The sequence below is a fragment of the Eptesicus fuscus genome, chromosome 7 (genome assembly GCF_027574615.1).
Source record: "Eptesicus fuscus isolate TK198812 chromosome 7, DD_ASM_mEF_20220401, whole genome shotgun sequence".
NCBI classification, from domain to species: domain Eukaryota; kingdom Metazoa; phylum Chordata; class Mammalia; order Chiroptera; family Vespertilionidae; genus Eptesicus; species Eptesicus fuscus.
The window spans coordinates 105,076,394-105,091,404 of NC_072479.1; the positions used below are offsets into that span (position 1 = coordinate 105,076,394).

Consider the following 15,011-nt stretch of genomic DNA (forward strand, 5'->3'; position numbering starts at 1 on the left):
GGCACCCGTGGTCCAGCCGGGACCTGTGACTTGCTCAGGGTCACCCTGCTGGACAGAGCAGGCACCTCCACCTCTTCTGCAGTGCCCCCCCCCCCCCCACCGCCGCCTGCGGTGCTGCTTCCTGGACCAGGAGGAGTGCTTCCCGCTGAAAGCTGTTTGGCGGAATCGGCTCCCGCTCCGTGATGGCTGGCTGTCTGCGCGGTGGCTGACGCTGCTGCAGCTCCATAAATATTAAACGGCATTAAGGAGGCTCCGCGCTCCCGCGCTCCCTGGTTTCTCCGAGCGGGGCCGTGCGAACCCCCTTTATGTGAAACGCAGCATCTCACTGCGGAGCGCCCCGGGACGTGGGCGCTGCCTTTTCTGGCTGAGTCCCTGGTGCAGCGCCGTCTCCCCGCGGAGGCGATGCAGGGCCCGCGGGCGCCTGCTTCCGGGGCCGGTGGGTGCAGGCCCCTGGGGCCCCTTTCATAAGGGCGGTGCCCACCTGGCCAGCTTCCTTGCGGATTCGTGGGGTGGGAAAGGGGAGAGGGCGATGGCTCTTCAAGCTTTAGCTGAGCCCTCCTGACACCCCCCTCCACCAGGCCTGTGCTGGCACCGGGGAGGGAGACTGGCAGGACACTCTGTCCGTCCGTCCCTCCCTCCATCCTCCCTCCCTCCACTCACTAATTCAGTGTGTATGCAGCCTGGTGGGAGGCCCTGGCGGCGGGGATGATGTAATCATGGAATAGCGAGCATTTATTGGGCACTTACTATGTGCTGGGGACTGTGCTGTGAGTCGGGATGTGTTCTGTGTGTGTGAGTGGGCCTTGGAGAGAGGATACGGCTATTGTTGCCCCTTGTATGGGCAGGATTGTCGAGATTCCTTTTTAAAACTAATAATCCATGTCTCCTCTGCACCTAGCTAGAATGTTCTCCAGGCTCTAACTTTTGTCATTTCCCTAATCTAATCTGTGTTCTGACCGTGTGGATCCTTCTTCCACGCGCAAAGCGAAGGGGGTTTTCCTCGTTTGGCGTGACTGGGCCGTGACTGACCAGGAGCGTTCACATGACTCAGTTTCCTCCCTGGTTAGTGCAGTGCGCACGGAGTGATCGCAGGGCCTGAATGACCAAACGCGGGATCAAAACCAAGCCACGTTCCAGGCGTTTCCTGTTTACACGGGTTCAAAAAGTAACGATGGAGCCGGGCGATGGCGTGGATGGAGCCACGGCAGCGCATGGCCTCGGTGAGGAGGCGCCGGCGGCCTGGCCGGGGTGCGCGGACCTCACACAGCGGACGCGGGATGGTTCCCAACGTGAACCCGCTTTCCAATGACACAAATTCAAACAGTACGGATCGCGCCACGAGCTGTGACTCTAAGTGGGTTCGAGGGTTGACAGGATCCCTGAGATGCTGAAGAAGGCGTCGGGGAGGGTTTTGGTGAAGGTGGATTCTGCTCCCCCCCCTCCTCCCCGGCCACCCCGGAGCCGGAGCCGGAGCCGGAGTGAGCCGGTGGGGGGGCCTGCCGGGAAACTCCCTCTGCTCTGAGCTCTTCAGGCGGAATGGGTGCCCGGGAAGGAATGTGCTGAGCGCCCACCTGCTGGGGCTTGCCGGGTGGGTGTGGGGCCTGGGGAGTGGGTGCATCCGGGTCCGAGGGAGGGGCTGGGGCTGGAGCTGGAGGGGAATGCTCCCTGTTCCCCAGTGTGGAGACGTGAAACTCACTTTACCTGTTTGCAGCGCACCAGCCACGTCCCGCCCCATCTCGGTCCCTCACCCGGTGGGCTCGGGGATTTTGTCAAAGGCAAAAAAAAGCCTTAAGTATTTAAACATGTTGGACCATGCCAGCATCCATCCCCAGCCTGGCGGGTTGTTTTTTTTTTTTTTTTGTCCCCTCCCTCCTTTTCCTTTTCTTTTTACCAAAGTATATTCATCAAACTGCTGAGTTGGAAAGATTTGTAATGAGTTTTTGAGCTGTACGACTGTGTTTCCCCCCCCTCCCCCCGCCCTCTCCTCTTTCTAAATCTTCATCTGACATTAAATAAAGCAAATCCCAAACAGATTAACTGTCGCACGGTTCTGCTCCGTCTCCTCAGTCTGCTTCCAGGTCTGGCGCGGGACCGGGCGGCGGCGGCGGCGGCGGCGGCGGGAGATGCCCGGGCGGCCCGCGGAGGCCCATGTGGCGCGCTAGGTGGGATCCCGGCGCCCTGAAGGCCGAGGCCCTGGCCCTGCTGCCCTGCGGCCTGGGCATGGCGTTCTCCCAGTCCCACGTGATGGCCCCGCGGCGGCACCAGCACGGCCGGCTCCTCATCGAGGTGGACGAGTACAGCGCCAACCCCACGCAGGCCTTCACCTTCTACAACATCAACCAGGGCCGCTTCCAGCCGCCGCACGTGCAGATGTGAGTGGGCGGCGCGGGCGCGGGGGGGGGGCGCGGGGCCCGGGGGGCGGGGGGCCCGGGGGGGCGGGGGGCCCGGCGGCCGGCGGGTGGGCTCAGCACGGGGCGCCTCCTGGCTGCCGCCCGACCTTCTCTGGCGTGCTGAGCGCCCCGATGCTGGGATGCCAGGATCTCGGCGGCTCGCACGGGGAGGGAGGAGCGAAGCTGTGGAGCGATGGCCTGTGGGCAGGTTCTGGCCCGGAGTCCTGTTTCATTTGGACCGGAGAATGTTTTACAAATACTAAAAAAAAAATGAGGTGATTGCATATAAACGTCCAGACTTCTGGCTTGGCTTTGCAGCGCCCCAAAGCCTGGCAACGCCGGGCCCACAGGTCCTCGCGCAGCCGGGGAGGGGGTGTGGGCCGAGGTCCCGCTTCCCCTTCTGGGTATTTGGGTCTCAGTCATCTTCCTCATTGTACAGATGGGGAGACCGAGGCCCGAGCGGGGAGGGGACTTGCCGCAGGCCCCAGGGCAGGGTCAGAGCAGGCCCTGGTCCTGGGCTGTCTGCCTTCCCTCCTCCTGCCCGCCCGGCCCCCAGGCCTCCCTGGAGACAGCAGGGGTGTTCCAGGCGCCTGGAGACCCTGCGGCGTCTGTGGGTGTAGGTGCCGGCACGGGGCGGTCAGAGCTGTGATGGGCACGGTGCCCAGAGCAGGCCCTCCTGACCGCCAGGTCCCGCTGCGGCCACGAGCACCACCTCCTGGGAGGTGGGGGCCTGGAGGCTGTTCCTATGGGGAGACCCGGGAATCCAGCAGGTGGGGTGGGAGGGGTGCTGCCCTGTTACCGAGTGGCTCCCTTAGGACCTGTCCCCCGTTGTGACGGGTGGGCACCGAGGCGGTATTCCCGGGAGGAGGTGGGGGCTCCGGGCCTGGGGGGTCCCAGCACTGGCGTGTGCTCCGGAAAAGGCCCGTTTCCCGGGGGCTGTGGGGCTGGCGTGGGCAGCAGCTGCCTGCTTTAGTTTTTGGTGGGTTTCTGCTTGGAAACGGCCTCCAGCTTCCATTTTGGGGCCGGATGGGCAGGGCTGGGGGGACGGGTGGCCTGGGTCTCAGGCACACTGTTCCCTGGGAGCTGGACGCCGGGCAGAGGGGGTGGCCTCCTGGACGCGCCTTCCTGAGGCCCCTGGGTGCCCGCCAGACTCCTGCCTCCCTGGGAAGGGGCCAGAGCCGGGGCCCTCCGGCCGGGAGCTGGGCTGTGCTGTGTTTGTGGCCGTGTGCATGCCCACGGGGGCCGCAGGCCCCACACATGATGCCCGGATGCCGTGCAGTGCCAGGCAGAGCTGCCATCGATAGCACCTTTGCCTGGGCCCGCGGGCACCCAGGCGGCCCCGGTCCCAGCTCAGAGCCGGGGAACCAGGAAGTCCTGGGAGGGGAGGCCCAGGGGTGGGGCAGGACCCTGTGGGGAGCGTGGCTTCTAGGTTGAGACGCTGAGGAGGATGCGTGGGGGCAGCGAGCTGGCGGGGCTGGAGCAAGGGCCACCTGGGAGCTGGGTGGAGGGTGCCGCAGGCCCGGCCCTGTCCTGAGCAAGGACGTGAGGGGTTTCTCCCATTTAACCCACGAGCAACTGTGGGCTGTTTTCTTGTTTGTCCATCCACTCATTCATTCACTCATTCACTCATTCATTCATTCGGGAAGTGAGTGAGCAGCTGCTTAGCACACCGGCTAGAAATGCGCGCTGTGTGCCGGGTTTGAATCCTGCCTCTGCCACTTCCTTGCACGCCCCCGTGCGCGCTGAGCTGACCCCTGGGCGGGTGGCAGACGGCACATGTGTCATAAGGGGCGTCAGGGCATGAGACGCTGGCAGCAGGAAGTGCTATGGGGAGATGCTATAGCTTCCTAGTGGTCACTCGCCACTAGGAGTGGTCGGAGCAGACTCACTCGGGCCTGCCCTACCCCCTCCCTCCCGGCCCGCTCTGTGCTGCCCCCTCCGTGGCCAGGCTCCGGGCCTCCGTGGGCAGTGGGTTCAGAGGTGGCTGGGGTTTGAGCAGGGCCCAGGAAGACCAGGCACTGAGCCTGGTTCCGGACTCCTCATCCAGTGCTCCCGCGCTGCCCGCCCGGGCCAGCCAGGCTCTGAAACACAACTCTGCACAAAGCTACCTGAGGCCACGGTCATGCAAGGACGTGGGGTTTGCTCCCTCCAGCCCCTCCCCCTCCCCCTCAGATCCCAGCCCCGAGCGCCAGGGGAGTGTGCGGGCTGTGCGGGTTTCCATGGTGAGTCTCCACCGAGGGAGACGCGGGAGACGGAAGCCACTCCCCCACACGTGATTGATCACCGCCCTGGGCTTTGTCTGCGGGCAGAGGGAGTGAGGGGGCCTTATTGAATAAATCCACAATTTATATTTAATAACAACAGTGACAGCCCGAACGTGGCCTCCGATTGAGCCGTGAGATTTACGCCGTTGCCCCCAGAGGCCCTGGCGGTGACGAGGCTGCCTCAGCCTGAGTCATGAATCTCTGGGTCTGCGTCTCTGGGTTTCAGGCCCTGAGAACGCAGGCCCTCACCCTGGGGGCCGAAACCCCCCGCGGTGGCCTGGGAGAGCCCCCCGCAGCCCCCCGTCCTTCCGTGCTGGGCGGGCAGGGGGCGCGTGGCCTGGTGTCGGGGAGAAGGCAGGGGTGGTGCTGCAGGGACAGGGTTATCCTGGGGCTGGCGCCAGGCACAGCACCTCTTCGCGCCGCTTTTAAAGAGTCCTGTTGGTGGAGCCCCTCCCAGCACGTGGGGCGGTGGGGGTCCTTGAAGAGCGTAGCAGGCCGGGGAGCGCCCCTGTGTGCCAGGCCCAGGCGGCCCCTTAGCGCCCCGGCCCTCCCAGCTGAGCCAGAACAAGACCGTTTTAGTTCTGTTCCTGTCGTCACGGTCACAGGAAGGTGTTGAGGTTGGATGCCAGCTTCCTGTGGTGGAGACGCAGGCTCAGACCCACTCTCTAACGTACTCGCTGCGACCTTGGACGTGGGACTCACGTCCCGGCCTCGGTCATGGAGGGCCGCCGTGACTCGGGTGTTCACGGGGGTTTTGCCGTTCCGAGTGTCGGAAACCCAACTCCGACGGTCTTCAGGGTAAAAGGAGTTTCCCGGCTCATAGCGAGGATCCAGCGTCAGGCACAGCTGGGTCTAGGCAGCAGGTGATCCGTCGGGCCCTCTCCTCTGCTCGCTCGCTCTCTCCCGTTCCCCACACCGAGACTGTTCTGGTTCTGTCCTCACTTCCAAGCACAGCTGGGTTTCTGGGAGCTCCGTGCGGAGGTCTCCCTGGGCGTCCTGGCCACAGGTGTATCCTTTGAGCCTCGCAGGTGCCTGCCCTTTAAGAGGCAGGAATAAGCATTTGTCCAGGCCCGGCTGGTTGGCTCAGGGTCTTGGGTTCGCTTTCCGGTCAAGGGCACGTACCTGGGTTGCAGGTTCAATCCCCGTCCCCAGTCAGGGCACCTGTGGGAGGCAACCAATCAATGTGTCTCTCTCACATCAATGTTTCTCTCTCTCTCTCTCTCTCCCCCTTCCCCCTCACTTCCACTCTCTCTCTAAAAAAAAAAAAAAATCAATGGAAAAAATATCTTCCCTCCTTGGTTGAGGATTAAAAAAGAAAGAAAGCATTTCTCCATAGATGGACTGAAGGAAATGAATGAGGACCTTGCCATAGTCCAGCCTCGTGTGAACTCGGGAAACAAAGCCAGCTCCACAGCGTCAGTGTGGCCGGCTCCCACCGCCGGGGCCCCAGGCAGCCTTTCCCGAGCCCGGTTTCCTCATCGGTACAACGAGCGAGCGCACCTGCAGCGCCCGCCCGGCCGCACTGGGCAGGTGCCCGAGGAAGGCGGGGGAGCGCCCGCCCAGCGGCGATGAGCTCTCCGTTCCCGGGGACCCTCCGCACCGTTCCCTGGTTAGGGGGTTGAGCGTTCGTTGTAATCCACATAGCCGGAGGACAGTGCCGGGATAAGAGTCTTTATTTTTAATCTGGGATGAGGAGGCTTGCATGCTCACCGAGCTCCGAAGCCTCAGGGTGGAGAGAAATGAGAATGGAGTTAATTAAAGAGCCTGTGAGTCTGGGAACCAAACACCAGCTCCACAGTGTCAGTGTGGCTGCCTCCCACCGCTGAGAACCGGGCGAGGGGAAGGGGGTTACCGGAGAGCCCTCGCTGTTCTGTTCGGGGCTGGCTGATGCCCCGCCAGGGCCGCTCAGCAGCAGAGATTGTGGGCATGGAGGTGGCATCTGGCTCTTTCTGGCTCCCTTCTTTGTCCCTCTTGGACTCTTCGGCTTGGCCTGCTCACAACCCCAGTGTGTGTGCGGGTGAACGAGTGAGTGAGTGAACTTGATCGGCTCACTCACGGGCCTGTGCCAGGCCAGCAGCCCAGACGCGACTGGCTGCCCTGGGTTCAATCAGCCGCGTGGGGCAGACGAGGGGTACAGGTGGGTTCAGGGCCAGGCACCTGCAGAGCCTCGGTCATATGGGTCATGTGGGGGGAGGGGCGGGGGGGAGGGGAGGGAGGGAGCCAGAGGACAGAGGAGTGGCGGGAATGACCGCTCTTTCCCTGGCTCCCAGCCTCGCTGCTGCCTCACGGAAGCTGTGGCTTTACTGGCTGGCCACGTGTGGGCTCTCCTGGCCACGTGTGGGCTCTCCTGGCCACGTGTGGGCTCTCCTGGCCTGGGGTCGGGCACGGTGCATCCTGATGGCCCAGCCCTGAGCTCGGGGCTGGCTCACAGGAGTGGGCAGAGGTGCCGTGCTGAATGAACCGGGAATGAAAGAGTGAGGGGATGAACGAGTGAGGGGATGAACGAGTGAGGGGATGAAGGAGTGAGGGGATGAAGGAGTGAGGGGATGAAGGAGTGAGGGGATGAAGGAGTGAGGGGATGAAGGAGTGAGGGGATGAAGGAGGGAGGGGATGAACGAGTGAGGGGATGAAGGAGTGAGGGGATGAAGGAGTGAGGGGATGAAGGAGTGAGGGGATGAGGAGTGAGGGGATGAACGAGTGAGGGGATGAACGAGTGAGGGGATGAAGGAGGGAGGGGATGAACGAGTGAGGGGATGAAGGAGTGAGGAGGGAAGAGGAGGGGTGGAGGAGCTCCCAGCGCCCCCTGTCGGTCATCAGTGGACTTGGAGTTTTCTTCTGCTCGGGGCTGGGCCCAGCGCCCACCTGCTGGGATTTGCTGGGATTCCAAAGGCCCAGCAGCCCCAGGAAAGGCCCCGGCGGCCCCTCCTGTCACGGCTGCGGGCTGGGGCGGCCGGGCTGGCTCGCGCCTGCGGCTGCGGCGGACTGAGCGTGCACACGCGCCCTGCACATTAGCATGCTGAACCCACGTCGCTCGTAAGGTGTTAATTAAATTTCTTTGAAGTATATTGTCTGAAAAAAAAAGGGTAATTAGAAAGATGTCTTTAAAAGTATTTATGTAACTGATACGGCGCTGCTTTCGGCTTGCCGCATAATTAGATTTAAACACCACGAACTCCTCCAGCGGCTTCCTCGTTTGGAGAGAGCTGCGCGTGGAAATGTCACTGCGTTGTTTTGAGGAGCTGGGGGCCTGGCAGTCCTTCAGCTGAGAGGCGGAGACGTGGGGGGCTGAGCGGGGGCGGCGGGGGCTGCACGGTCCCCGGGACCAGCCACTTGCTCCGTGACGCACACCCCTGCGGCTTTTCCATTTCCTGGGTATTTTTGCTTAGCGAGGCCGCTCCGTTTTACAGACACGCATACCAGGGCCACATGTTTTGTTTTGTTTTGTAAATTTGTTTTTATCGATTTCAGAGAGGAGGGGAGAGGGAGAGAGAGATGGAAACACCGATGATGAGAGAGGACCATGGATCGGCTGCCTCCTGCACGCCCCCCACTGGGGATCGAGCCTGGGCATGTGCCCCGACCGGGCATCGAACTGTGCCCTCCGGGTTCATGGGGCAGGGCCGAGTGTTTGGCTTAAGGCCACACCAGCAAGTGCCGGGCTGGGTTTGAAGCCTGGTCTTCCGGTTCTGGGGCTGCTGTCTCACCCCGTGTGCCCCCCCACCCCTCCCCCCCCCGCCCCCCCCCCGCAAAGCCGGTGCTCTCGGGTGGTCAGGCCACCTCAGATCCGAAACACTGCCGCTCTCTCCTGCCTCTGTTCCGCGTGTCCCTGGGAGCTCCCCCGTTTCACAGTGGCTCCCTGGGGTGTGCACTGCCCTGGGACCCACCTCTTTCCGCCGGGCCATGGACGTCAGTCCTTGTAGTCTCGCTGGGGTCGATAGCACCCCCACAGAAGCCTGTGTTGTGGGGTGAGAAACCTCGCCCTCATTATTATAAAGCACAGATACACATTTGGTGCCGTGACCCCGTGACCCCGGGACCCCGGGACCCCGTGACGAGTGCCTTCCTCCCCGCAGGGTGGACCCAGTGCCTCACGACGCCCCCAAGCCTCCCGGCTACACCCGCTTCGTCTGCGTGTCCGACACCCACTCCAGGACCGACCCCATCCAGATGCCCTACGGCGACGTGCTGATCCACGCCGGCGACTTCACGGAGCTGGGCCTCCCGAGCGAGGTGAAGAAGTTCAACGAGTGGCTGGGTAGGTGCCGGGCAGGGGGTGGGCTTCCGCCGACGTCCGGCCTCTGTCCGCCTGTCCGTCCCCCCGCCTCACCCCAGGAGCCTTCCCTGACCCCCGGACCAGGCCCCGGACCTCGGCCTCTCCTGCCCCAGCCCTGGTCTTCGCTGGGCTGACCCTTTGTCTGTGGGGATTTGGGGCCCAGGTGTGTTCTTGTCCACGTGGGTGTGCAGCCCCCGTGTCCGGCACAGGTGGGGCTACATAAATAACGGCTGAGTGAGTGAGTGAGTGAGTGAAGGAACGAGGGGCTGGACGGTGAATGAATGCGTGACCGTCTGGGAATGCTGAGGCCAGGCCGTGCTCGGCTGGTGCCCAGCGGCTCAGCCACCGACCACTGTCGGGATGGCTCCCCCGTGAGGGGACCCTTTGAGCCTCTGTGCCCACATCAGGGACCCGGGGACCGGGCCTCGGCTCCTCCCCAGGGCGGCAGTTGGCACAGGCCCGTGGTGGGCCGTGATTTGCAAGCGTGCCCCCAGGGCTTTCTCTTTGGCTTTTTACTTTTTCCTAAATAAGAGAGACAGACTGGGGTGCCCCCTGGGAAAAGCTGTTTGCTTGGAATTGAGTCTTCGCTGCCACAGCCCCGGGGTGGGGGGTGGGGGGACAGCTGGATGGCATTGGACGGCCTGGGCTGGCTGCCGTCTCAGAGGCCGGGGTGCGCCGGCCGCCTCCCCGCGCAGCCCACTCCCCGGCCAGACTGTCGCCTCCCGGTGCCCGCTGCGCGGTTGGCTGGGAGCTGCGTGAGCAGCGGGACCGGGAGCGAGGCGGTTGCTGGGCGAGCGGAGGCCTGGCTTTGCAGTCGAGACAAATATTTACAAACAAGGCCTTCCCTCCGCTTGGCAGGCGCAGAGCCTCACATGTTGGTGTTCACATGGGGATGCTAATCGGGGGCCCCCGCTGGGCTGGGCCCCGGGAAGGCTGGGGGGGGGGGGGGGGGACAGGGCTCCGCAGGGGGGGCCTGCCCGGCTTCTCGCCTCCCTGGTGCCGCCTCGGGGTCGGGCCGCCCCCGGGAGGGACCCTCTCTGAGCCGGCTTCTTATCCTCAAAAGATGGGGTCCTCCCTGGGCTGATCCAGAGCCGGAGCCCAAGGCAATGACTGTGGCCAGGCGCCCAGCAGGCTCCTCACGCCGCTGCGGGGTGAACGGTGGGAACGGCTCTTGGGGCGGGTGCTGTTCGGATCGGAATTGGACGGAAGGGCCGTCAGCCCCTGCGCCGAGGCACTGGAGGGTGGGGACGGCCTCGGCGTACCCGGCCCACGACTGCCCCTCAGCGCAGGGGATGAGTGAGGAGACGCTGGCGTGGGCAGTGGGGTGGGCTCCACGCGCTGGGGTCTCCGTGCGGGAGTGGCAGTGCTCTCTCCTGGCAGGGCAGGGCCTCTGGGGGAGGCTGACTTCGGGCTGGGCCTCGACCGAGGGGCTGGGAGTTTGTGCAGAAAGGGCGACACCAGGCCGAGGGGACCGCTGAGGCCAACGTGGGCCGGTGGCCGCTCGGGAGGAGGCGTGATGTGTTGTGGCTGGAGTCAGGGCGGGGCCTGACCCGGGTCCTGGGGCCGGCACAGTGCGACGGGCCCTTTAGGACGACCCCTCCACCTGCCTCTGAACAGAAGTCAGAAGTGTCCACAGGACCTGGGGGGCCTGCGTCCTCGTGTGCCCTTGGCGTTGGGGTGACTTATGTGCCGAGCTATTGGGGTGGGGGTATGAGCTCGCCAAGGGCCCCTCCTTTCACAGAGGCTCCCTTCCCCCGGCCTCTCCCCTTGCTGCCTCCGAGGCGATTGCAGGTGTCAGAGCTGTCACTCAGCTGGGGCGTGGCTGGGCGCTCACACCGGAGGCCGAGGAGCCGCTCTGGGTCCTGCGTGGAGCGGCGAGGGTTTGCGTGTGAGGGAGAGCTTTGGCGGGGGGCTGTCTAGGGGAGTCCGTCTGCAGGAGGCGGGGCAGCATGAGGGCTGGGACCTCCTGCCTGGGAGTCAAGCAGACTGTCTTCACCCCTGCTTCGGCCTCTCCTTTGCTGTGTGACCTTAGCTTAGTCACTCAGCCTCTCTGTGCCTCACTGTAAACGGGGAGAATTGTTGACCTGCCCCATAGGGTTGCGGGGGATTGAAGAATAACATTCTCGCGTAGCGCTAGGCACAAGGAGAAGCCTCAGAAAGTGGGGGCTGTTACTGTGGAAAAACCTGCCTCATATTCGAGCCTCCCACTCCCCCCCAACACACACCGATCAGCCAGCCTCAGTGTCAGCAGAGCCATTTCATTCCAGCCACACTGTCGGCTCCTTTTGTCATTCCTAGAGCAGGCCCCCGGCTGGGACCGCTCTTCCCCCTCCACGGGCAGCAGTCCTCCACCCTTAGTGTCACCCGCCTCGGAGCCCCTCCTCCCTCTGTGCACCCAGAGCTCCTGTTCAGGCCTGGGTGGTGGCCCTCACCTCATGGCAGGGAATTCTCTCTGTTCTTGTGTCCCCCTGCCCCCCCACCCTAGACCATCAGCTCCTGGAGGGCGGGGCCAAGGCCTCCTCTCCAGCGCCAGATGAGGCACAGCCGGGTAGGCCCTGGACAGGAGCTGTGGACAGGAGTGACGGGCGCGGATGCATCCCCGGCAGGTGGGGTGCGCTGGGGCAGCAGTATCGGGGGGGGGGCTTTGAGGAGGCGGATCCGTGAGCAGGCAGGTGTGAGCCATGGCTCTCATAACATGGCACTTGGGGCCTGAGAGACTCGGGGCCCCAGGACGAGGCTCGGAGCTGAGGCCAGCAGGTGAGGTAGACCGGGCCCCGGGGGCGTGTGGGCTCCCCCTGAAGCCAGGGTGCCGAGGGCGGGTGAGTGGCTGAGTGCCAACCACACCCACTTCCAGGATGCGGGATGCAGAGGTAGCAGCTGACCCGAGGCCCCCTCACCACCCACACCTTCCCCAAGGCAAGAACGTAGCGCCTGCCTCTGCCCCGGGCTCTGGGGCAGCCATGCCCTCAAGGACTGTCAGTTCAGGAGCTGGGATTCGCAAGATGTCAGAAATCTCCCTGTGACTGGCAGGTGCTGGCCTGGCCTCCTCGTGTCTCCCCGTCCTCCACCCCCCTCCCCCCCCCCCCCCGGCCACGAGAAGCCTGCCCCTCTGCACTCTCACTCCCATCCCCCAGCTCCCTAGCCTCGCCCCTGCTCCAGCCTTGGAGTGACCAAGGTGGGTTTGTTCTCAGCCCTTCTCTCCTGGCCTCTCCACTTGACCTCCGACGTGGGTTCTTCTTCCGCTTCCACTCCATCGGCCTCTCTGGGCTTCCCCTGCTCCGTCTCCTTTGGTTCCTCGGTCTCGTGCTCACTGCAGGTGGCCTCTCCCAGGGCCAACCTTGAACATCTCAACCACCTTCTTTCCAGGTGATAATCACTCAGACCTCCCCCCTCTCCATCCCCAGCTCTTGCTTCCACCCAGACCTCCCTCTCTCTCCCCAGCCTAGATCCTTCTTTGAGATTCTGCCGGTGCATTGTTTGGTCTTTGCAGAAGACACCTCCTCCGGGCTGTCCACCAGGATTTCAGACTCCCTCTGTCCCAAACTGAACTCCTCAACCACAGACCCATCCCCATAGGCTATACAGTGAGGTGCAGCCCTCCAGTGCGGTGTTTCAGACCCTCCCCACCAGGGCTCCTGTGCCCCTCCCCTCCCCACCGAGGCTGCTATCAGCTGCCATCTCTTACTATTCTGACCCCACTCCTATCTGCCCACTCACTCATATCACCTGCCAAGCGTCTGTGGGCACCCAGCAGGCCAGCCTGCCGGGCCCCCCTTCCTCCTGCAGGATGCCGTGAGCCCCTCGAGGGCCAGGCAGCTCCCCAGAGCCCAGCCCGGCCTGGCGCTGGCGGAGGGCGCTCGGCAGGTGCGCGGGCAACAGCACGGAGAGGCCTCGGAGCCCAGGCTGAGCTGGTTCATCAGGTGGCATCACCCTCAGCAGACCCGGGAGGGGAGGACGGCGAGGCCGGCAGCGGCGTGTTTAGAAGTTATAATTAACTTTTTACTGGCGCCCTAGAATGAAGCGATACGTGAAGACAATGTAAAAGGGTCCAAGGATCTAGTTAAATAGAGCTGGGTCTTTCGCAAGCAAACCCTTAATTAAACCAGGGAGGGAGGCGAGGCGAGGAAGGGAGGCGAGAACCCTCCAGGCACTGCCTCTGGCTCTGGTCTCAGTCGCCTCCGCGTTGAAGGCAGGGCTCGGGCAGGGGGTGGGCCGCGGACACGGGCCGACCTCTTTGTGATTCAGTTCCGCAGCGCGGAGCAGGCTCCGGTCGAGGCGGGCGCTTCGGGGAGGGCCTGCAGGCCACCAGGAGCAGAGATTGTCCTTCACGGGAAACCGTGTTTTCCGTGCAGCTGGAGGCCATCACCCCTCAGCCACGCGCTCCCCAAGTCCGCTGCCTCCTTCCGCCCTGCCTCCCTTCACGGGGGCCATCCTCGTGTGGATGTGGGGGCCGAGTGACCGCTCTGCTCTCACCGCTCCGTCCCCAGCAGCGGCGCCAGCCCCTCGCTTGTCCCACTCCTTTAAGTTTTTCCCGTCCACGCGTCCTGCCCCCCACGCAGGGGGACGTGGCGCCCCCTCCTCTCAGCCAGGGTTTCTCATCTGTGTGCTGGGCTCGCCGTCACTCCACCTCTGCAGCCTCAGGACTGGCCAGGAGGCCATGGCATGTTCGGGTTGGGCGGGGTCCCATGTTTTACGTTTCAGGCCCTGGAGACAGAATCCGGTGGCCCCACTCCTGCCGTGTCCCAGGTCTAGTCTGCTCGGGGCTGCCCTGGGGCACCCCAGGCCCCGAGTGGGACCCCTTCTGGGCGTCCTGAGGCAGCGGGTCCTCTCTCCTGCCCATGAGGGTGGAGGGGGCTGGAGGTGGGGGCGGAGATGTCCTGGGGACGGCCGCATCCAGGGGTGTGAGCTGCTCAGCTGGGCCGGCAGGTCGGCAGTGGGGTCTGACAGGCCTCACACTGACCCGGGGTCGGGAATCCAGAGAGCAGGGGACAGAGCACCAGGGGCTCCCGGGGTCCCTGCTGACTCTGCCCCTCAACAGCCAGGTGACCTGCGTCTCCCACACTGAATGTCCACACCCCTAAAATGTGGGTGCAGGTTGGGGCCACGTGTTAACCAGGCTCCCTGCACTCCTGGCCGGAACTGAGCCCTTTAGTTCTCGGGCTGACACTCTAACCACTGAGCCAAACCGGCTAAGGCTCCAGCAATACTTTATTTTTTAGAGTAATATATTTTTTAAAATATATTTTATTGCTTTCAGAGAGGGAAGGAGAGGGAGAGAGAGATAGAAACATCCATGGTGAGAGAGAATCATGGATCGGCTGCCTCCTGCACGCCCCCCACTGGGGAGCGAGTCCGCAACCCCGGGCATGTGCCCTTGGCCGGAATTGGACCCCGTGGCATTCCGTCTCACTTGCTCACCCATTCGATGCAATGGCCCGACCCAGGCACGTGATTCTCACGAAGACTCGAGACTGAGTATTTAAAACAAAAGTGGCTTTGACTCCGGGCTTCAGGTCCTTCCTGGCGTCTCTGCTCAGGAGCCGCCGGCGCCTGGGGATTTGGGTCGTGTGTCCTCACAGTGGCCGTGGTCCCCCGGCGAGCGGGATCGATGCTCAGATGGAAAATGGAAGAAAGGTGCAGCGGAGGCGTGGTTTTCCACTAAAAAAAATTAATTTTCTGTATTCTTCATGGGAAAATGCCGCACAAAGCCAGAGCGTGTGCTAGGGGCTAAACGGGGGAACATTCACTTCCAATAAAGACGAAAAATCTAGAATCCTCAGTGGTAGTCAAGGGCCTTCGGCCAGCCGTAATTACAGTATTTTCATGTGGATGTATAAACCCCTCGGGAGGTGTGCTTAAGTGCTAATTATCTATTTACGACAGAATGGCTTCAGAAATGAAATGAGACCTGCTGGTGTGTGTGCATGTGTGTCAAACATGTGTTGCAGTGGGCTTTTTTAAGACCATCATCCTAAAAATCTCCGCCTTAAATAAAAAAGGAGTTTTATATTTAAACAAGGGAGAGATGTGTGTTCCTGAAAGCTCTGAGCTCTCTGAAAGGTCTTTCTTGGTTTTATTTTTGTT

At 63.0% G+C, this 15,011-nt stretch overlaps 1 protein-coding gene across 1 annotated transcript in view; it reads left to right on the top strand.

Moving 5' to 3' along the window:
* The first annotated feature begins 2,148 nt into the window (after positions 1-2,148).
* Positions 2,149-15,011, top strand: part of MPPED1 (metallophosphoesterase domain containing 1) — a 46,328-nt gene continuing 33,465 nt past the window's right edge. The window contains exons 1-2 of the mRNA XM_028130970.2: positions 2,149-2,372; positions 8,728-8,909. Of these exons, the coding sequence (XP_027986771.1) occupies positions 2,149-2,372; positions 8,728-8,909 (406 nt within the window). The remainder of the gene's footprint in view (positions 2,373-8,727; positions 8,910-15,011) is intronic.